The 25,310-nt window shown below is 26.5% G+C and overlaps 1 protein-coding gene across 2 annotated transcripts in view; it reads right to left on the bottom strand.

Annotated features, from left to right (window-relative positions):
* LOC129981047 (cell adhesion molecule Dscam2-like) overlaps window positions 1–25,310 on the bottom strand; it is a 268,212-nt gene that overhangs the window by 72,381 nt on the left and 170,521 nt on the right. For both annotated transcript variants that reach the window (XM_056091664.1, XM_056091674.1), the window contains exons 10-19: window positions 24,964–25,125; window positions 23,561–23,848; window positions 21,803–21,922; window positions 19,535–19,708; window positions 11,975–12,122; window positions 11,721–11,869; window positions 9,293–9,427; window positions 6,331–6,498; window positions 5,010–5,080; window positions 1,482–1,716 (exon numbers count right to left, since the gene is read on the bottom strand). In XM_056091664.1, coding sequence (XP_055947639.1) covers window positions 1,482–1,716; window positions 5,010–5,080; window positions 6,331–6,498; window positions 9,293–9,427; window positions 11,721–11,869; window positions 11,975–12,122; window positions 19,535–19,708; window positions 21,803–21,922; window positions 23,561–23,848; window positions 24,964–25,125 — 1,650 coding nt within the window. The remainder of the gene's footprint in view (window positions 1–1,481; window positions 1,717–5,009; window positions 5,081–6,330; window positions 6,499–9,292; window positions 9,428–11,720; window positions 11,870–11,974; window positions 12,123–19,534; window positions 19,709–21,802; window positions 21,923–23,560; window positions 23,849–24,963; window positions 25,126–25,310) is intronic.

Below are 25,310 nucleotides of genomic sequence, written 5' to 3'. Positions count from 1 at the left end.
AAAACATATTGGTCACTGAAAAATGCTGTCACTGAAAAATTCAATTAAAAAAATGAGAAAAAAGGTTTAATAAAATTAGGTTTTTAAAATGGAAGTATTAACTTCTTAAAAAATGAAAAAGCAATTTAATTTTCTAAGAATACTCTAAAATGACACATTTTGTATAGGTAATAGTGATTCCTAATATGCAAAGACTTTTGACTAATACAAAAGATACGTAGAATTATGGCTCTAAAGAGCAGTAAATCGACTAGAAGATATTTTAATACTTAAATATACTCAAATTTCTAATTTAATTTATTTTTATATTGAGTGGAGATTAAATTATTGAATATAATAACTAGTGTTGTAAGGTCAACAGTTAACATCAAATACTAGGGAAATAAAAAAAAAGAAACATATTTTATGTAAAATCCTTGCGTTGTATATAAAACTAAACATCTTACATGATGTAATACATTTCAAATTGAAAGAAAAAAAAAAACAGAAAATCAACAAATTATGTGAAGGCATTTTAATAACTAAAAAAATCTAAAAAAATAAATAAAAAAATAAAAAGAGAGAGAGAGAGAGAGAGAGAGAGTGAGAGAGAATGCATTGAGAAAAGACAGTTCAGATATAGATATAGAGCAATAAGTTGCTTATTTGAAAATACCATTGCAAAATAAGCTTTCCCTTTTAATCTCTGAATCAACTTTCGTTTAAAAAAGCTCAAATGGAACTCTTATTTATTAAAAGTGCTGAAAAATCGGTACAATGACGGTGGTCTAACCATCTTGTGAATTCTAGAAATGTTAAATAAATTACAATTTAGGGTTCATTTGAACCTGATGAAGTAATGAAAGTAATGAAAAAAATTGCCTGTTAATAATCTGCCCTCTTAATAATAATGCAAATTACAAGAAACATTTTTCGATTCTTGAAAATGTATTCAGAGATAATTGAAGTGAAAGTAGAATATTATATGGTGAGACTTTCCTGTACAATTATGAGTCAAATTCAGAGACATTTTAGACTGACTGTGAAAACTGTCTGACTGCAATTTTGGCAAAATGCTGAGTTTTAATTGAAATTCTAATAAAAAAAAATATTACGTTTATACTGACTTTTCATCAGAGTAAACATACTTGTATATTAGCATATTGCAAATGAATATTTTTAGTATTTACGGAGTAGTATATTTGTACTTAGAAGTTAGCACTAAAGCCTATAATATCTCAAATAAGTAGTTGAGAATTATTTATCTATCCTTGTTCAGTACTATCAATATTTTTGTACTTACTTGCATGTTTTAGTCAACATAAATTAAATGTAATGAATTTTAATTTCAAGAAAATTTTATAGTTAGAATATAAAAATATAAAGAAATGGAAACCAGCTATTTGAATAAAGCTAATAAAAAAGAAATTTGTATATTTTGCTATTATACACGTTCTATGATCATATATATAATTTCTAAATATATTATTTTAACATTTTACCCGCTTCCAAAGTTGTAGCTGTCACCTCATCGGATCTTGGACCTGCACCGATGTTGTTATATGCTTGGACAATCACTTTGTACTTAGTGAGCCTTTTGAGATTTGTCAAGTAACTCAGTTCTTGTCCATTTGTAGCTTCCACATTTTTGTATTGAAATTGATCATCGGTCTCTGCTACCTTATAACCAATGTAATACCCAAGAACTTTGCCGTGCTGCAGAATTTTTCGAGGTGCCTGAAGAAAGCAAGAATTAATTTCAAAATATATTTCTTGAACAGATAATTTAACAAAAGTTTTGAATAATTGTTGCAGTTGAGTGAATTTTACAAATATGAACTGATATTTGAAGCAATACAAAGCAATTAAGCCGCTAGGAATTTGACAAATATTTTAATAAATTATTTAAAACAACTAAGATGGTAATCTGCCCAGATGGATTATTTAAAACACTTTTCAAGAATGTGTTAAATTTCCAAATGCAGAGACTACTATTACTATGAATCGGAATGAGCATGTATAAAAATAACTAAGATATACAAAATTTATTCTTTATTTGAAAAACTATACTATGGTTTGAAAATGATAATCTATTTCAAGTTGAAAGAATTCATTAACATAAAAGTAATATCCCACACCCTCAATACACGGAAGTAATTAAGAAACAAGATGCAAGTAGATATTCAGCATTGATAAACAATTTTGGAAGAAAGAATTTTTCTGTAAGCTCATGTTTAAAAACAATAAAAAAATGTTGATAACATAATACTTACTAATTATATTTCATGTAAGGGTTTATTACATTTTTATGGCACTAGACATTAACATTTTTCTCTTTCTTACTCTGCATTTTTAATTGATTTTGATATGATTGTTTTAAATATGAAAAATAATTTCTCCCAAGCAGTTCCACGTTTTGAAATTTAGTATAGCTAATTTATTAAGTATTAAAATTTTAAACAGCAAGACTTTTATTAAACGGAAGAATCACATGGAAAAAAATAAAGAATATTAATATTTTTTTTTCATACAAAAAGTTTTATGGTGAATAAAAAACACCTTTGATCATCGATGGGATTAAGTTTCCCGAACATAAATGAACAAAATGTGTTGATTTGAAAAGGATTAACTATCCATTTCGCTGGCATGAAATGGACATGAAATATTGTTGTGTTTAATATATTGTGTTAAAAGAATACATCAGGATATGAATAGTGCCAAATGAAATACCAAGACCGATGAAGTGACTCGTATGATTACATATCATTACTGTAATCCATAAAGAAGAATCCTGTGCAACGTACATTCAAGAATGTCTAACAAAAGAAACTCTTAGAGAAGAACAAAATAGTTTTTTTTCTGTTTTTGCTTTATTCTTCAAAATTCTAATATCTAATAAATATATTTTTAATTTATAACAGACTTACTGTGTTTTGCCAATCAAAGAAATTATTTTACAAATTTTTTTAAAGGAAAAGACTTTAAATTTGATGATTACATCTTAAGTTTAATTAGTAAATTAATTTCAAGAACTCTAAAGTCATATCTCACAAATTTGATGGGCAAAAACTGAAACCATACTAATTTCCAAATTAGGAAATACACATAAATCGAAATTAAAAAAGAATCACCAATGTTAAAATTCTTATTGACCAATGCTATTTTTACTCAGTGATTCTAATTAGCATTCGATATATTTGAAATGATACGAGATTGTGATCGTATCTTTCGATACTCTTTGATGTTGAGTAATGAATGTAGTATGTTTTAAATAGCATCGTTTTCATATCATGATCCATATACATCTGCAATACATTTTTTAAGTTCTTTTTTTTTCTCCAGATAGTCCCTTGTATGCTCTGTTGAATTGTAAGAATCGAATTAATTTCAAATAAAATTAATTTAGTAACTTAATAATTAATTTAATAAATGATTATCGAATTAATTTAATAAATGACAGGATTCAAACTTCATTTATCAACTCAAAGTTATTACTAAGAAAGAAGAAAGATTTATCTGAATATTATCAGAGAGAATTATTATCATGAAAGATTCGACTATTAATCATTTGATCCTCGATATTAGAAATCATCATTCACTTTAACACAATAAGATTTGAGAATAATTTAAGGTACCAAATTCTACTTAGAATTATGTTTCCCATTTCAATAATGCTTTCCATTGTACAAATTTAATTTTGTCACTGGAAACTTTTATGGGAATTTTAAAACTGATATTTTCAATTAGAGTTATAACTGATTATCAAGTTGGAAAGTACGACCATTTTAGAATTGCCATTTCTTTTTCGAAACACTGCATAATTTTGTTAAATTAAGTGCAATTAGATATGTGTTAAATTTGATTCGATCAGATTAATGCAAAAAATATTTTTTGTAATTTTATTTTAATATTTTGTGGTTTTATTTTATTTTTGTAAATTTATTTTACTTAAAATCTGCAAATTATAATAATATTTTGAATTTGTTTCCTTTATTCATTCCGAATTTAAATATTGTTAAAACAATATTTTTTGCAATTGTGTAGTCATTTTCTTTGTATATAAGTGTCTGATTCTATTTTGAAGGATTTAAAATGGAAATGTGTGATAGGTATTTTCATATTTTGCCAATACACTACCATTTTTTTTTGCCTAATTAGGGAAATTAAAACCTAATTCTAATCAAAAATTCAAATAGAATTCAATAATATAAACGAAAATCCAGTCTTGAGTGTAAACTAGCCAATGGTGCATCGTTGTCATTTGCAGGAATGTAAATATTGCTGTTTTATTATTTTTAATATTAATTAATTTTAAGTAGGTAAAGTTGTTTGGCAATATTTAAAAGTAACATTTTCCTAAAATCAAAATATTTAACAATTTAAATTTTTTTTATACAGTTTACATAAATACTTTAAAAATTGTTTAAACCTTACTGTATAAAATCATGAAATTGATCTCATAATTTTTTATATTTAACTTCTAGTTGCTCTATTATAGTTCGTGAAATCTCACTTCTCTTTTTCAATATTAATGCTATTTGATTTAGAAAGAATTTTGAAAATTATATACTAAGTGTATTTTAATATATGAAACTGAATTTATATTTGATTTACTACATTAATTTAATTTGCTTTTATGTGTCAAAAAATTGAAATGAATATATTGAATTACATTTTAGTCATTATGATTAGTACATTATGAGGTGTTCTTAAGATGATCGTGGCATTACACTTATATATTTTTCACTGTAGTTTGACAGTTGTTCTTATTTTTTTTCGGTAATTTGACTTTTGAATATATTACTTTAAATTTTCATAGTGTAGTAATTAAAATTTTACAAGCAGAGTACTTCTTCAAAATATATTAATTAACGAGTTGTACTTTTACATATGCTTTTTCTTTCATTAATTCGCAAATCAATAGTGAATTACATATGTTTTTCGTACATTTCGCAAATCAATAGTGAATTTATCAATACCAATAAAGACAAATATCTAAAAAATAAATATAAATAAATTGTAACACATACTCTCCAAGTTACTTTCAAAGACTGTGAACCAGTGGGTTGAACAGTCACATCTAATGGGGGAGCTCCAGGAACTGTAATTTAAATTATTGTTAAACAAAGTAAGAGCATGCAAAATAAATAAAATTTTGAAAAATCGCTTTTTAATTTCATCGTTTACTACACATAATTCTAAGCGCTGAAAATGTAATTAAATTTTAGTATAATAGTTTTTTTCACGTGTAATAATTTTAAAATAAATATAATATTTCTTGAATATCAATTAAATTTCCCAGAAAAAAATTAACCTAAATATTTTTTTTAATCTTTTATTATTTACAGTAAATATTTTTTCCCAATATTTACATCCGCTCGTAATAAGAATCAAAAATATCAGATTGTTTTACTAGATTTTTTCCTTAAGTAACAGTATTAGATTTTCCCATAAGTATTGGTAGAAATAATGTTTAAAAAAATGTATTTTTTCTTTAACGTTACTTTTGGAACGTTTTTTTTTCTCTTTAATGCATTCTTTTTAGGATCAACAAATATTTTTTTCTTATTTCTCATAACGCGAGGGGAATAAAGTATTTAATTTCGTAAAATTCTCGAATTGTGTTATTTTGGGAAATATGTTGTGGTAGGTATATTAATATATAAGAAAACCGAAGATACTTCATAGCAAATATTCAACAGGAACTCAAAAGTATTTTCCGCAATTTCGAAGGGAATATCTCGTTGTGGCATGCATGTCATGTTCACCTTTGGTCGCTATTTGAATTAATAGTATGTACACTTAATGAATTCATGTCTGCAGTGTTTGTGACCTCATTTTAGCTGCGTAACAAATCCTGAACTATACATGTTCGGAGTTTCATAACTAAACATTTAATTAATAACACTGGAAAGTTTACTGGGACATATACCGAGTTTGATTATCTTCCTGAGTTTGTTAACTTTCCATAATACTGATGAACAACGTTCAATAGTGAATGACGAATAACAAAAGCATTGCCTTTTTAGCATTGGAATGGAGGGTTGATACATTTTATGGAAGGTTGGAATCTGTGCTTCCAGATAAGGCCTGCCCGTTTGACAAGAACTCAGAAAGGTCACAAAAACCTATTACACCTTAATAATTGTTGAGGAAAGTTCACCCTATCATTGATTAATTGTTCTAAATTAATCTTCTCTTCTTGTTATTATTGAACATGCCTGTTAATTCTTATTTATAAATGAAAACATATTGATTAATAGACAAGTTATGGGATAATATATTTTTTGAGAACTATAAGCATCAAAACAAGTTGAAAATGTGTGCAAGCGTTGAAAAAAAAATTATTACCTTCTTCATCTGTGACGACAGTAATGAATTCACTAGGGTCACTTATTCCAAGGGCATTTTCGGCTGAAATTCGGAATTTATAAGAAGATGCTGGTAGTAACCCACTTACAATTGCACTGATTTCAGATCCGGATACAGCTGTTTCCCTCAAATCCTCATCTTTATTATCTGTAAGAATTTTTATATTAGCATAAGAAAACTTTAAAAAAGAATGAAATATTTAATTTTATTTAAATTCTGCATGCAGGATCTTTTAAATTTTAAATAGTTACTTTTTATAAATTCTAATGCATAAATTGATAATGAATTAATAGAAATCATTTGAAAACAAACATTACCGAGTTTGGCAACATATTTCGAAATACGTGAAAATATTGATAGTTTATATTAAAAAGCACACACACATTTTGAGCAAACAAATGTTATCTTTATCATATAACACGCACATTTACACATATTTAATCGATTAACATTCGATGCTTTATAAAAAAAAACATCGAAATATCTCAGAAATTCTTTGTAAAACAACAAATAGATATACGAACAGAGGGTGTAGTGTGACTGCAATGACGTTCCAGTGCCTATTTTTTATGATAAAAAAAATAAGGAAGAAATTGTAAGTTACCATTTTAAAGCAGAGCTCCATTGATTTTGCCTTAATCTTGAATATATGTATATATTTTCATGTACATTAAAAAATCAAGTAATTATTGACGAAAGCTAGAAATAAGGAGGGTTAAAATATTAAGGTATCAAACATATAGATATATTCCGTTTTAATTCTGAAAAGCTATATTTTCTAACTTCTGCACTCGTATCATATTTTTATGTTGAAATTACATAGTTTTATTTTTATTTAAAGCTAAATAAATTTGTAAAAAATTATTTCTTACTATTTTTATTTTATTCATGTAATTAATAAATACCTGATATGTAAATGTTTGCTCAAAAACCAAATATAAAATAATAATTGAAAAGTATGAATTGTTTCATTATTCATACTATATTGTATTAGATTGCAATACTTAGATAAAGTAATTGTACACTTTAAATTCCAAAAGTTATATTATTTTATTACAATAATTTTATTTTAAATTATCTTTAAAGAGCACACTTTGCGTACTATTGGCCCATTTTATCCCTGAATTTCTTTCTCCTTACCAAACATACCCCCTTGGTCAGAGCACGAGAATACTGCTTAGTTTAGAATCACATTACGTAACAACAAAGTTGAAATCAAAGACATTTGCATCAAGAGATTTTTGGTTGCATATTCTTTCAATACTAAATAAAAATAAATCATTTATACTTATTAAAAATTTAAATATACACAAATTGAAAGACTCATCAGAAAAAAATGACATGCCTTATAATTGTATCTTATCTTCATACAAAGGTATTTAGTTTTCATCGAATGGGCGGTAAAAAAAGAAAAGTATATTAGATGTTTACTTTTTTTGCTCTGTTTCATTCTTGTTTGCTTAAAAACGTTCGAGATGTGTTTTAAAAATTCTTCAGATATACTAGGCAAATGATAACATTTAAAACAAGTAACTATGAATAGCTTCCAATATTTTTATGAGACACAAAAACTTGTTCAATACAAAGTAATCATTTCTTTTTGCAATAACCAAGATAAAACGCAAAAAGAAATTAAGAAATGATGATGATACTTTATGGAAACTAAATAATATGATTTTAATCTTATTTCCCCAATTGTACAATTTTTAATTGGTAACGAAAAGGATTTTACAATCTATTTACAAATTTGTTTTGCGAAAATTTAAATTCATTACCTTATTTATTTTTTAAAATTTTTATGTGGGAATAATTACATAAATACTCTAATTTATGCTTGAGGATTAAAGGTTTGTGTCTTTTTTTATAACTATAATAAATTTTGATATATAGGTATATGGAGGTGCGCAATATTTTTATCAAGCAATCATTCGACAAAAAGTACTCTTTACAAATGGCATTTTTTAAAAGAGTCGCACACACACACACATATAATATGCAAAACCCATAATATTGCATTATAAAGTAAAACAATAAAACTTTTCTTACATCATTTGGAGTAATGTATTTGATTTTTATATACTACATGAAGATAGTTAACAATTGACAATAAAATTTATAATTACTTTGTTTATAATTCTGATATAATTCTTTGTTGAAACAGATATCTGAAGTTCATTGTAGAATTTTATCGAACACTTGTCACTTATCGACATGGAAATGGTAAGATCATTGAAGACCATACATATGATCTGTTATTTGAGCCATTGCATGGACTACCTTTAGAATAGAGGCATACCAATACAATCATTTCTTTATTAACGGTTTGGCCACATGAATAGAAATCCAGCCTTTTTTGCCCATTTTCTGTACATTTTAAATAAATGTAACAAATAAGTTTCAAACGCCAAATGCTCCACAGCGCATGATTTTATTTTCAGTAATACAAAAGTGCACTGACAAAACAATTTACATATGCGAAAGGGAAGGAGTCAAGTATTTTGAAAATTATTACAGGATTAATTCGATAAATGAAGAAAATACTATATCAAATTTTATAAGCTAAATAATAAATTGAATTTCAATGGGCTTATTCTGTTCTTGTTTAAATATGAAGCTGTACATCATATCTATAATTTGGAATACTATTGCTTCAAAAAACGTGTACCAAAACATGAAAATAGATATATGCTTTATAGAAAAAAACAATATCAAAACTTTATTCATATTCTCATTTACTTATGCAGTTTTATTCCTTTTAATTTGAGAGCTTTGAAAGCATTCATTTAGATCAAATATTAAGAACATGTAAATTATTTATATGAGAATTGTATCTGATTCTATATTAGAATTCAGAAAAACAAATTAAACCAAAATTCCATTCATAATAATATATCTTTCATGATATTAAAAAAATATATTATCTAAATATTCTTTTACTTACCTGTGCTTTCATTTCCATATTGAATAATGTATTTTGTTACTGGACTGTTGCCACTGAATGTTGGTGACCAACTTAATGTCACGGATCGACTGCTCTTTTCTTTGACACTCAGTTCGACAGGTGGAGATGGTGGCTCTAAATTTAAGAAGAGATAATAATTTTTTGTTAATTCTAGAAAGTCAGCAATATTTCAAATTGGAGAATTTTGAGAAACAATTTAGTGATTATAAAAATTGATACGAATAGGTTATGATTATTTAGCTTGCCTTGTAGATTATATACGTGAGGATTAATTTATGTAATTTTTAAATAGTTTTAACATATATCTTGTTTCGTAATGATTTAGATTCAATAAGCGAGAAAACTTACATATATAGAGAATATTAATCTACGATATCTAATTAATTTAGAAACTGATCGAAATAAGTAAGTACTTGCAAGGTGAAAAATAATCCAAATGACATAAGAATTTTCTTTTAAGGCAAATTTAAGTTGTCAAGAGTTGATTAATTTAATAAATTCATTTATTAAGATAAATTGTTTTTATTTGCATATATTATTAAAATAAACATTTTATTTTGCATTATTTGGATAAATTTTTATTTTAAAATAATCATTACTATTTTGAAATTATAAAAAGATAATCTATAGTTGTCATTTTTTCCCAAGTACCGGGACAAAATAACACCGATTCGCGCTGATCTGATAAAAGTTGAATAAGATTTATTTCTAAAAGATATACAAGAGTACACTAATTCATTAAAATCTGTTAAATACTTTTTCTTCAATAATAAGTAATTAAAAGATTATCAAGTTCAAAATATCTCATCTTAAATTAATATAACTCGATATTGATTAGTGTACGATGCATTTTAATTATTAAAAATTTAAAGAAATTTTTCTCCCTCTAAGCTTGAGCATCTTCTGTGACATTATATATAATTTTTGCAGCATTTGACCTTAGCTTCCAGATGGAGGGATGAAATAGACATTGGAATAGAGTATAACTGTACTGTACCTTCATTGAAAGTTTCTAGCCCAGGTCAGGAGTATAGTGATTTTTTTCTTTCTTAATGCCGAAAAAGAATTTCAGACTTCCATCAATAACTTTTTTTTATTTTGTAGTTTTGTATTCCCATCAATTTGTCTTTGTTGCTTCAGTTGTTTTCCTTATGAATTATGTTATTTTATTTGAAGTAACATATCTACCAAAGGAGCGATAATTAAAATATTATCGTTAATTTTATGCGCCTTAAAACAGGGAATGAAATAGTTCGTATATTTCAAGAAGTCATGGAAGATAAATAAAAAATAATGCATATGAATCCAAATACAAAACAATAAAAAAAGCATTTGATAAGATGATGAGGTTATCAATTTGCCCCAGTCGTCTTGCTCTGATATAAAAGGATAAAAGTTTCGATTTGCGCTGATCTAATGATAAGAAAAATAGGATTCCCTTTGCAAAAATGTAATCCGGTTATTCGAGAGCATATCCATCTTTTACTTCCATTCATATTATTTCTTTTCATTTAGTATGCACAATGTTGTAAAATTTTTCTTATATCCACAGAATTTGGTAATTTAGCAGAAATATAATAATACTGGAAGAGGAAGTGAGTTATTATTGAAAAAGTTCTCATAAAATGAATCTGGGTCGTGAAATTTCTCTACTTTTTTTTTTTTTTAATTTTCATTATTTCATTTTTCTTCAGTTAAATTACAAGGAATAATTCCTTGTAGTTTCATGCTGAATTTATGTAATGAGTTGAATAACCCGTATTATTTTATTTAAGTTGTGACCAGTTGTTACCTTAATGTTTTTAATGTTAGCCATTCGTTACTGAAAATCAAATCGATTGTGAATCGTGTATTGAACAAGATTTGATTAATTTATTGACAAAATGCAAATCTTACAATAATTTTTAACCTCTTTAAAAAAATAAATAACTTTTTCTTTCACTTAAAAGTATTGAAAATATTAAGTGAAATTCAGTATTCAAAATAAATAATAAATTTATTCAGTATTGAAAGTAAATAGTAAATTTATTCAGTATTGAAAGTAAATAATAAATTTATACAGTATTGAAAGCAAATAGTAAATTTATTCAATATTGAAAGTAAATAATAAATTTATACAGTATTGAAAGCAAATAGTAAAATTATTCAATATTGAAAGTAAATAATAAATTTGTACAGTATTGAATTTGATTTTTTTATCATTTTTAAATGAAATCTAGAATACTCCATAAATTCGATTTCTCTCATTTGTTTCCATTATTTGGCATCGTTCTTTTTTAATTAAACGGCAAAATTTTAGAAAAACTAAGCTATAAATTAAATAGTTTAAATTTCAAGTAATAAGAAAATATGAAATTTTAAAATCAATACTTGCAGCGATATACGCAATTAATCATACACACATTACCTTGGACAACCAGCTGAATATTTGTCTGGTCTGTTCCAAATTCGTTGGAAGCTGTGCAGGTGTACAAGGCCGAATCGGAACGACTAGCACTTTTCACATGTAATTTTGACACAGCTGACTGGGGCCCGGATTCTTTCACAGCAGATAACCTGTAATTATTTTTTTTTCTTGAAATTTGTATACAAATTGCACAGTTTATTCCGACATGGAAACAAAATACAAAATTTGGAGAAAATAATGATGAATTTACTTGCCTTTTCATACTCTGTGGATCTAAATGTTGTTTGTCCTTTTCCCATTCAAAGCGTATGGGAAGTTCACCTTCAGCTTCGCATTTTAACTCGGCATCTTTGCCTTTCGGTACGGTATAGCTGACGAATTTTGCTTCAAATTTTGGTGGTGCTGGATAAAAAAAAAGACATTTTTTTACATTATTAATTTTAAATAACAAGAATGAACTTGTGATATGCACTAAAAGAAATTAATGTTGCCCGAAAATGTTCCTTTCTGTTTGAAATTAACGAAATAATCTATAAAGTTCAAATGATTATTCCATATCATCATTAAAGCAATATTGGTTTAAGCCATTAGAGTACAGTATATTTGGCTAAAATTGGCATGGACTTTAAAAATATTTAATTGCAGCATTTTCTTATTGCATGGATGCCAATAAGAAAATGCTGCAATTAAAATGTCGCCACAAAAATTATTACGAAATTTCAAAGAATTAAATTTCATTTACTACTGTCCGTTTCAAGATCTCGAGACCAGTAATTTTGAATAAATTATATCCACAAAATTGTAATATGCAGTTGAAATGTGTGCATTTTCAGAATTGTCAGTTACGCTTTGACCTTAATTTCCGTCCCATTAGATGCGTCTTCTCTTATTTCACTGACATTTTGGCGAAATAAATGCATCTTAGCGTATTGCTAAAGGCTTTTAAGACTGTAGTATCTGAGAACTGATAATATTTTGATGTTTACAAAGAGCGAAATTTTAATAATAGGTTTTATTAACGTTAAGCGCCAATCCAGTTTTGGCATCCTTAAAGTGTAGGTCGCGATATCCGATCCCATCAATATGTTAATGAGCAGTCGAAATTGACCGTTGTGGCTTGAACGAAATGAATATTGTCAGTCATCGGCTATAAATATATTTTGACCTCTGTAATATTTCCACTTATAAAAAGAATCGGACTTTAGTTTTAATTCTTTTTATTAATGCTTTAGATGGGAAAAATAAATAAAAAAAATATATATGCACAAGTTAAAAATATTTACATTTGGTTACCTGAACTCTTTTTTTTTTTTTTTATCTTGATGTCTAATGAGTTTCTAATGAGGTTAGAAATTGATAACAAGTAGTTAACTGGATGGGAGATACTGTTTTTAGCTGTCAGTGATAAGAAAGTTATTTATATTTTTCATTTTTATTTAAAAACCAGAGAATTTCTATTTATATGCATATTTTCTTAAACATGCACGGATAAAGCATTTTCTAAAATTCAGAGATATGATTAAATGTAAAAAATTGCAATTGATCGATGAAAAAATAATTTTCCTTCTTTAAAGCTTTAATACCGAAATAATTGGGCTCCCGAGGTTTAATTAAAGAAACTTTTCAAACCTTGAAATTGAATCTAAAAAAAGAATAAAGACTCCTGTTTCAAAGAAATAATTGCATCAGATAACTTTTATATCCCTTGGGATATAGTAACAAAACATTTTTAAAGGAATATAGTTCTAATATAATTATAACAAAACTATTATAAGTACCAAATATCCCATTTCCGAAAAAAATTACCATATAGGTAAGAAGACCTTAACATTCACTTCCAGATTTAATATGCAGTAGATTTATATACATAGCAGATTTATGATGGAATCAATTTTTGAGCCAAAAATCCCCCCCCACACACACCCAGAACAAAAGAATATACTCATCTTTTCAAGCCATTTCTTTATTTAACTAAGAATCAGCAACAAGATTTCACATTTTATTGAAATAATAATTTCGAAAGTCTAATCAAATAAATTAACAATATATGAATAATACCGTTAATTTCTCTTGTATCATCTCATATATCGTTTTACATATTATCTTTCTAAAATATTATCTCAGATTATTTCTAATACGAAAGAGAACGTTTGTGTGTGTCTGAGTGGGAGTATATGTGTGCGTTAGTGCTCTACACGGTAGACCGTTTGACCTACAGCTATCAAATTTGGTGCCTTGGGGGTTGGAATATGAAATTCGAAGCAAGTTTTTAAAAATTTTAATGAGAATTCTAATCAATCAAAAAATGAAATGAATGGTGGCGTTTTCTCCGATAACTTTCGAAAATATTAATGCACATAAGTTAATTTTATACCATTTCAATTTTTTTAATATCATTTTAATTTTAATAATCGTGTAAATGTTTTTTGAACTTGGCAATTTTTTAAAATAATATTTCTGCTTAATATTTTTTTAATTGTAAATTATATCATTACTTTGAAATTCAAACCATTTTCATTGTTTCATCAAATATTTAATAGTGTGACTTTCTTCTATTGTTGAAAAGTTAAAAAAGGGGGATTCTGTTTAATATATGAATGGTTTACAATCTATATATACATAAAAAGCTAACGAACATGACGCAGAAATTAATCTTATTACTTATTCTCAAATGGCAATAGTTAAATATAAACAAACTGCGCCTTCATTGAACCTTTTTTTGCAACTGCAACCATTCATTCAGGTAATTAATAGAGGTGGACATTTTTTTAAATAATGTTGAAGAATGTGTCACCAAAAAATCCATTCAGTAAGAGGAAAGAGGATATAAAAGAAATCAAGAAATAAGCTTTAAACAGACATCTTAGTCGAGTCAAAAATAGGATTAATCTTTGCCAGATGGGTAATAGCCATGGAATGCCTGTGGAAAAAGATGTTCATACACAAATATTGTCTTTGTATTATCTTTGAACGCAAAGATAATACACAGACTTTTAAAGGAGAAGAACTTTTAAGAACTTAAAGAACTTTTTAAGGATATCAGTTTCATTCCCGTACAAATGTCTCTTAATTTTAATAATTTTTTTTATTCAATTTGATACACAATTGATTTGCTGCAATGTTTTTTACATGTTGTGATGGAATTAAAACTCAATCATAAAAACATTCAATTGCCTGCTTTTGCCAATTAGGGCAATAGAATTTTCATTCGCATTTATTTTGTAGTATATATACTTTTAATTTCCAGTTAACTCGAGTGCACTTCGATCGAGTTCGTATTTTTCAGCTGAATCAAATAACGACGTGATTTAAAAAAAAAAAAACGAAACAGATGCTCATGCTTCCTATTGGAATCATTTAACAATCAATAAAGTCATTAATATGAGACTGTTCGCTATATGCAGCTAGTACAAATAAAAAAAAAATAAAGTTACAATATAACGTTATTTAAAAAAAATGGATGAGCCGGATATTTACCTTTTTAATAGTGCTGTGATAAAATGGGATTAGTCTATTAGAAAATTTCCATTCACAATTAGCAAATCATAAGGAAGGCAATTAAAACTATTATCTGAAAACTAGGCTGAATGATATACATGAAGTTCTATCTCAAATATTTGATGAAATTAAATACAGGCAATATTTTCGGAGAATCAGCTGGCCACTAAGAGCAACAAGTGCATTTATAAAGGAAATATACTATATTAAAATATGTAATGAATGTTATTGCAGTTAAGAAAGGAAAAATATCAAATAAAACCCATTTATAAGAAAACATATACAACTTTATTCAATATTTTGCATTTATAAGAAAATTTGGGATAGTTAGGGGAATATTCGTTGTATTTGTTGATAAAGTAAAACGCAGTTTACATTTATTTTTTATTGAAAATAATGATTGGATTTTCTAATTTTTTAAACTTTACTCCAATTTATACCTTTTTATTGTTCATTAAAATGACCATGTTAAATTATCTTTTCATGTTGTTGTATTTTATAGACACATATTTTGTGAAAAAAATTTCGTTTTTAATAATTTATTATTAAAAAACCTTTCTCAGTGCTTATTATTTAAAGGTCAACTAACTCTACTTCTGTTATGTTTCAGTTCTAATGGAATTTATTAATTAACATTATATTACCAAAACATTAATTAACACATTTTCCTTCATTCACTTTACGCCTCGCTTACCTTTCATTAAATCGGTTTTGCACAAACATCACATTTCATTCCAGTAATTAGCACTACAATTGATGTTGGGAAACTAATTGCATATTTCTGCACATAACACAATGTAACACTACAATACATTGTTTTATGACGGCTGGCTGGCCAGGAAAAGAAACGATTCAGAGTTTTAATTATTTACTTTATCAAAGAATCCTTATTTTGTACCATGTTTCCATTGTTTACAAATTAAATGATCTTACTTTTTTCATAAGTATACATAGTTTTTGATTTAAAAAAAATTCCCTTTCTATTATCAAAAACATTTTTCAATTCATGACACATTTTTTTACCAATGAATGCTGATATTCAGTAACAAATATTTAATAAAATGTTATTTTATTAAATATTTGTGCTATGTTTCTGTTGTTTACACACTAAATGATTTTACTTTTGTATAAGTATGCATAGTTTTGAATTATTTTTTTCCCTTTTAATCAGCAAAAGCCGTTTTTAATTCATAAAACAATTTTCTTTTACTGGTAAATGCTGATATTCAGTAACAAATGTTACTTCATTTACTTAAGGGACAAAAAAAATTATTTCAGAGCAGCAAACAAAAATAATAAAGTAAATATAAAAAGCATCAATAGCAATTCAATTTCATTCAATTTTTGTTAAATCTTTTAGCTTTATAATTTGTATTTAACCATCATTAATTTTAAAACTCAGCTTTGTGTTAGTTAATCATAAATAATATTATACACCAGCAGAACATAATACGTTTAAAATGTTCCAGAGTAATACGTTTAAAAAAAATCCAGAGTAATACGTTTAAAAAAAATCCAGAGTGATATATTTCCTTAGATTAAAAAAATTATGAATAAAGATATTTCGTATAAGATTTGAAACAATAACAGAAAATTGAAACTATTTTCAATCAGAGGTTTTAAAATTTATGTGTTTAAATATACAAAGAAAGCTCTCAATAATCAAAAAAAATATGTATAGGTAATTGCTTGAATGTATAAATAAGATTCATTATCAAAATTAAATCTATAAAAACGTATTAAGACGAAGAACTTAAATTTAATAGATATATTAAATAGATAAAATTAATATGCAAAAACAATTGAAAATCATTATATGATAAGGAAACTACAATTAAAAGTAAAATTGAAAATTGATGAAAAAATATTTAAGTACCTTTCTTTTAAAATGACTATCAAGTTTATTGGAAGAAATGCATTTTATAAGCAGAAAAGCAATATAAGATATGTCAAAGAAGACGATAAAATAAAGAAGACTGTAAAATTTTATGAAATGCTATTATAAAAAAAGGAATCAACAGACTGGTATTTTAATTGCTACGATTATACTCTTAGAGAAAACTTTTCATTTCTTTTCTTCCTTTAGGAACGCAAACGAAACGTTAAATTTAAAACAGTAACCTCATATTAAGAAATTCCTTAGAGGTAAGAAATGAAATACCCAATGGGCGTTCTTTTTTTTTTAGTTCATAAATGTCTTTTCATTTTAAGAAGGGTTTTTTTTTCAAGTTTTAGTGTTCTTATGAGTCTTAGATTTAATTTCTTTCTTTCATTCATTCAAAAATATTTCGCTCTTTTCACTTTTTTCTTTGATGCATTTAATATCAGTTTTTACAAAAAGTTTTTGAATTGAAGATGGGGGAAATAAATATAATTTATGAAAATTCTGTTTTTTTTAAGGAATCGGTTATTATTTTTATTTTTAGAATCTCTTTTATTAAAATTAATTTTTCACAATATGTTTAAAAGTTTTGATATTTAATGGTAAAAAGTATTGAAATTTTCTCCGTCAGTTTTTTTGTAAGTCTAGTGGAATGTCTAATCTAACCTCAATCTGTTTAAATTCAATAATGAAATAAAAATTGATTAAAGTAAGTCAGTAAATTTGAATCAATAGATTCTCAGAATGTCCTTATGTATATATATGCATTTTTATAAAAAGTTTATATTTATCGTTTTTCTTTTAAAATTATTTAAAATATGTTGGTAGATATGCTTGAACGACTATTTCACTCAAATCTATAAATAAATAGTAAAATTTTATCATTTAAAGAGTTTGTTGAATTGTTCTAATATGTGTAACATTTTTCTTGGTAGGCGAAAAATATTTTTTTCTAATAATATAAAAATCTATAAATATTTTAAAATAATGCATAAATTTCTTGAAATTTAATAAAATTTCTCTTTTTAATCGTGCTACTGTTAAAATAAAATAAAATTAATATTAAGCGGAATAGATATAAGGATGGAAAAATTATGGAATAGATATAAAAAAATGACACAAAGTAAAAAGTTATAATTAAAAACGGAAAGTTATATATAAAAAAAGTGGTTGTTGAGTATGAAAATCTTAAGAACAGAAATCAAGCTGCAGAATAGTAAAATCTGCATCTGTTCGATTTCTTTAAAAAATCAACACTGTGAAGAGTTCTACAACAATATGTCCGTTATGTGAATGTTGAATTTACAACTTTCAAAACTCCAACATTAAACGGAACTTAACAGTCTCACATTGAGACTTTCTCTGTCTCATTTCTATCTGTGTTAATAAAGGTAAAAGCGAGTGGAATTAAATAATACGAATTTAATATTTGAACAACTAACATCTAAGATTTATACGCGTGTAATATAAATATAATTTATAGCTTAATTATAATTTTTAAAAAATATGTTATGCTTAAAAGATGTTACGCTTAAAAAAGTAAAACTAAAAATTATGTTATGCTTAAAAAAAGCCACAACTTATTAGTATATGCTTTACAATTTTAAGAAAGTTGAACACCAAATATTTCCTATAAGCAGCCATATTCTAATCGAATATACGATGTGTTATGATTACGCTTTTTATATTCTTCATGTTTATGCCTTCGTATTTAATTCAATCTAACCAGAAAATATGAATGTTGTAACCATTTAACTCTGGAAGTAAACACGGACAACTTCGAAATAAGATGAAGAATCATTCATTCTTTTAAAATTCATCATTTTCTTTCGTAAGGCATGCAGTAAGGCTTTTATTGCACAAAAGATCAGGACATTGAAAACTTATTGCCATATATATAAAAATATTAAATAACTTTTTAAGATAAATTATTTGTTATTTTATAATATATTTCATAATTTAAAAATCAGAAATAATTTTAATAATAAAAAACCGTCAATGCACATTACTTTAAGCAAACTTACCTTATGAATTTCATCTATTCCTTAATAATTTATACAGAATATACTAAAGTATTGAATAATGTGTTATTTATAATATCATTACTTTATTCATTTTATTTTAAAATTCTATAAAAATTTTTACCACCCTTTCAAAAAATATTTTCTAATAATAATTCAGCTTTTCAAAAGATTTCTCGGAGTGCAACAATTCCGAAAATCTCTACTTCTTCCGCCTAATGTCTCATTCCCATAATTCCCGTCTGTCTCTCCCGGGACATCCATTTACCTCAGTTGTCAAAGTATATTTATCGCAATCGCGGGTAATCTCATTCATCGAAATCTCCGTGAAAGAGTTAGATGAAAGAGCCTCCCTGGGGTGTAACAAAGAGAGAGAAATAGTTCTCGGCATTATTAATGCCCTTTGGACGTACTGTGGATGGTGAGATGAATGACTTTGCTCAGCCCGGTCCCGATGCCGTTGGTCGCTTGACATAAGTAATGGCCGCCATCTGACTCTGTCACCTCCTGCAGAACCAGCGTGCCGTTGTCAAATACCTGCCTCCGGTAACTGGACAACACATCACGGAAGTCCTTGGGCTGGGATCCTTGAAAGCAGAATAAATGTATTTATTAAAAAATAGAAAGATTGACTAAAATTTAACAAAAGAAGTTTTTATAAACAGCAGCTTTTATTGTATAATATATATATATATATATATATATATATATATATATATATATATATATATATATATATATATACTTTTTATTGTTTAATTTATAACTAGATGTTATAAATATTTTGGAATTTGGTAATCATTTTCGCTTACACTGACTCCAAATGACATCTTACATAGTAAAAATTCAATTCATTTATGTTTTTGCAACTAAAAATTATTTTGGAAATAAATTAGTGATTACTATTGAGAATTCACAAATGTGGGCAATTTTAAAACTCTGGCAAGTTTGAGAAAAAAGGATTACAAAATTTCATTTTGAAAAATATGAAATCGGCCCAGAAAACAAAAGTGAATAAAGAATAAAAAAACCTTCAAAATTTTGAATATTTTAAAAGAAAACAAATTATTTGGGACATAATATAAAATTGTTTGGTATTAAATTTGTCTTGGCTACAATTTGAAGGACGGAAAAAAAATTTGTTCGGTATTCAGTGAAAATATCACGAAATCAGATAAAATATAATTTTAAAAAATATAAAAAACTATTTTGCATTTTTGCGAACTAACTGCTACTTTTGAAAAATATCAAAATATGTGAAATAATTATGAAAAATTGTTCTTAACTTTTTTCGCACTCATATGAAAATAAAAATACATGTTTGAAATAATGCAGTGAATTGAGATCAAAGCTTATTAACCTTCCACTTGGTAATTTAAAAAAAAATAGTCAAATATCTTATTTAAATAATACTTATTTATATTTTTTATCCATATATTCATTTTTTTGTAATTTTAATATAAATTATATGTAGAAAATTGTTTTTATATAAATTAATTTAAAAATTATTAATGTTTATTCTCTTGGATTTCAATACTTGGACCTATACGAGTTGAATTTCTCGTATCTGATTTCAAATGTGTTTGACTTCATAAAGATCATTACAAGATTTACAATCAATCGAGTTAGTACATATTTACCAAACTGGATGAGATAAATAATAAAAAAGATTTTTAATCCACCTAAGGTATTTTTGTGGAGGCATTTGATGATCATGCACATAGTGAATGAAAAGAATAAATGATCCAGATTCATGAGGTAAATGTAAAATAAAGGTTATTATGAGGTGGTTATGTAATAAAATTTTAAAGTTGATTCAAATGCAAGAGAGAACATGAAAAATGTAAATTGAAGTATTCTGGCAGAAATTTCGGGAAAAAAAAAACCGCATTTCTTGAAAGAATATAAATATACTTATTATCTTTTTTTTTTTTTTTTTTTTTTTTTTTTTTAATAAATGAAAGTACTCTCTAAACATCAAAAATAGGTTTTGTAACAATGATGCAAACTTTTATTGAATGCTCTTACTACCTGCTTTCATCATTTTTCTTTGTCTCTTTACAAATTTGATTAATTGTGACAAATGAGCATGATTTTTATTAAAAGCTTTACCACGCGACAGGAGCTGTGACAAGAAAGTCAGAACTATGCTATAATAGGGAAATGAGTATGTCGCCTAACAAAGAAGCTTGATTAATGGTTTGAAATTAATTCAAATGTTCATATGTTATACATTTGCTTTTTGTTAACATAATAAATTTAAACGATTAAAATATCTTTCCGGTGTCATAGATGATGCATAACATGGCACAAAGATTGCATTTTAAAAATAATATAAATTTCTAATTATATTTACATAGCACAATCATATATACACAAAGGATAATCATTTACATATATTTATAACTATTGACTAAAGGTTTTTGGAGGCATAGATACAACCACTTCTTGCAAACATCTCTTAATGAATTATTAAAAATGTGTGCCTTCCTTATTTAAGTAGCTCTATTTTCATACGCACACTCTATAGGTAATTTAATATGGTATTTGCTGACTTACTATTCAAGAATCTTCTACCCATTCATACATGAAGCACGCTATATTTTAAAAAAAATTATTTTTGAAATAAAAAAATGAAATGCAAGACTTTTAAATATACCGTAATGTTATGTCCTGATTACCTGAGGCCTTTTTCCAATAAATTCTTGGAGTCGGATAGCCTTCAGCCAAGCACTTCATGATAACGGTTTTCCCAACGACTGCAAAACTGTTAAAAGGCTCTATTTTCCATCTGGGAGGAACTGTTGGTTTAAAGAATACATTTAATTTTTTAAGTATTGATTAAATCATTTGAAAAATAAAACTCATTAATGAATAATTTTTCACTGCTTCTATTTTTCTCATGAACAATTTACATACTAGAATGCTTCTCGATTACCTTTATTTAATCTATTAACTCAAATTTTAATATTAATCCTTTCATCAGACTAATTGTCTTTTCGACGTCTGTTTTTGTGATTTTCATTGAATAAACGTTATCTGCGACTCTATATTTTCTGGTAATTTTACATTTATTTAATACCTATTATCATTGCTCTGAATTTTTCTTTCACATTTGTTAACGCTCTGGGAACAGCGGTACTGATGTAGCAGCGATGTTTTCTGATTCCCATTTCAGTTTTTCTTAAATATCTTTAAAATTTCCCAGTTTTCACTCTACGCACTTATATGAAATTATAGAATATAAAATTCCTTACATTTTCAAGCTTCTATTTTTCTTGAAATTTTAATATTTTTGTAAATATGGGTTCTAAACTACTTTTTGGTTTTCAGTAATTTACAACCCCGTAGATCATCAAACCCGTATGTTACCAACATGAAAAAAAAAAGAAAAAAACTTTTAACAATGTGCTTTTACTTAAAAGAAAATTCATAGATGAAACATAATTTGTTTTTTTTAATTAATTTTTTACAATTTCCAAAAGTTCTCCGACTCCTTATATTTTTGCGATTTTCACCCACTAAACGTCGTTGGAACTACACGTTGTATGGTGATTCTTCATCCTCTTGATCCCTACTATCACCCTTCTGAATTTGTCTATCGAATTCGGCAACCCCTGTATATCACAACGCATCATTTTATTTGATCTCATATATTCAATCATATTTGATAGTATATGGACAAGATTCCAAAAGTTCCTATTAACCTATTTCACATCATTAGTTGATTTGTGTTTAGGATACGAAAGAAAGTGATTTGATTAGAGTTTAGGATAACAACGATTATTTCTCCTAACTCCAATCAAATCTTTCTTTTAAGCCAGAATCTGGCAGACAGATTATGAATCGAACTCTCTCAACCAAGCAATAATATAAGTTAAATAATTTTGAGAAATATAATTCTTCTTTCAATCTTCCTTTTCTTAAGTGCTATTATGTCGTTGAAATTGATTGTAACCTATATGCGATTTTTCCTGAAATTCACTCAATAATTCGTTCATGAATAACAAACAGTGCAGGTATTTGATGGATGAGTTCCACAATATTCAAAAGTAACCCCATCCTCTATTTAAAGTGTAGCACATTTTGATTACCTTTTAAGTCATCTAGCAACAGAGCTAAGAATATTTATCCTTAAACCAACACCTGTACAATTACAGCATTTTATTTTTTTCTTATGGTAACTCTTCTTTTTCTTCTTTAAAAAAAATGACCGTCGATTTTGTTAAATCAGTTTAAAATTATATCTGCATAATCTACAGTTAGACTGTGTAAATGGGTTAAATTAATGGAAGTTATCGCAAGATAATGTTGTTGACCATCAAGACAATTTTAGGTTCTATTTTGAGCTCTTTAAAAGTTTAAACTTTTGAAAATAAATATTTGTAAGTACAATTAAATGCAAATTTAAGGATTTTTATTGCCTTAAATAACAATACCGTTTACAATAATCTGTGTTGTTCTGTTCACTTTCGAAGCGGCATTGGAAGCGAAACAAGTGTAATTCCCAGAGTGAGCGGAAGAAATCTTGCGAAAAACCAAAACAGAGGAATCTTCGAAATTCTGCATCGTCAGGTCTTTTTCCATCGGTAGAGCCAACCCGTTTTTCCTCCAATTTATTTGAATAGGTGGATCTCCTTGAGTGACGCTGCACATAACTTTTGTCTTGGTGCCTTCCTTTGCATAGAGAAGCTCTGGCATCATGACATTTTCAATAACAGGGGCAACTAAAAAATCAAAGGAAGAAACAAGTGAATCAACTACGCATTGAAATAAAACATAATTATATGAAAAAAAATATATTACTTCATTTTATTTAATCATAAATAATTATAAAGAAATTATTCTTAAAGTATTTAATTTAGTCTGATATAAACTTCATATTTACATACGATACATTTTATAGCATAGTTAATCAATGGCATTCAGAATTAATTTTAAATATGCGTTTGTTAGCACGTAGAAAAAGTTTATATGGGAAAAAATAAATAATAATTTTTTATATTAAATGAAATTTTATAAATAATCGTGTATTTTTGAATTAATTAATATCCCAATGAGTTATTACAGAGACAAATTGAAATTAATTTTTTTAAAAAAAATGTTATATTAAAGGTCATTAAAACTACAAATTGTGGTAACTTTGTTATTTTAAATTAAAATTTCGTTATGGTAACTTTGTTGTTTTAAGTTAAAATTTCATCATAGTAACTTTTTTGTATGTATAATATAAAATGTACACCAATGCATTCAACTTTAATCATATAATAATTCAAATCTGGTTATCCCTCCCCTGAAATCAAATTCTAACAAGTGTTAGTTTCTATAAGTGAAATGGCTTTTGTTAAGAAGTGGTTTTAAGCTTCGCCTTAACGATGTAACCATAACGGTTGAGCTCAGCATCTGATGGAAATGTTGAAATGGAGAAAAATTATCTAGCTATGAATGTCGTACATCTTTACTGAAATGAAAAATTCATTTGTTTGCAAAATATTAAACAACCACCTCAAGGCATTCAGAATTGAATTTCTTATTCTAAATTGAGATAGACAGCTTCATTGCAATCATCAGCTTAGATGGTGCTGCTTTATGTATACTACAACTTCCATATCGTGGGCAACAGGTTGCACATGACGACGATGAATGTATCAAAGAAGTAATAACATTTCAATCACCTATCAATCCTAAAACAGCTTTCACTGTATGATTACCTTATAATATTTTTACTTTTCGTGGATTTAATAGCATATACAAATTTAATTTTATATCGTCCTTTGAATCTTCGTTGATTATGAAATGAAGTATAATTTTCTAATAGTCTGAAAAGTATTTTTTTTCATACCTAAAACTCTCATATGCATCTTTCCTTCAGCTCTTTTGTTATCTGGACCAACAACTTCACATGTATAGAAACCTTCATCGGCTGTTCGTTGAACTTCATGAATTACCAATTTTCCCATGTTCTCCACTTTTTGTCGATGATTAGTTGGCAGCGTGGCGCCATCTGTGGACAAAAAGAGCAGAAAAAAATTATTGTTGTATAAAAGTGTTTAATATGTGTTAAATCGAAAACTGCGATGAATAGTATAATAATTCTATCTAAATATATAATAATTATGCATGTGAGTAAATATACAATAATTATTTCTATTGTAAAAGTTATTTTATTATGGGAGTCTAATTCAGAGG

The sequence above is a fragment of the Argiope bruennichi genome, chromosome 1 (genome assembly GCF_947563725.1).
Source record: "Argiope bruennichi chromosome 1, qqArgBrue1.1, whole genome shotgun sequence".
NCBI classification, from domain to species: Eukaryota; Metazoa; Arthropoda; class Arachnida; order Araneae; family Araneidae; genus Argiope; species Argiope bruennichi.
The sequence above is the reverse complement of the archived record's forward strand: the minus strand, read 5'-3'. Positions and strand labels throughout refer to the sequence as shown.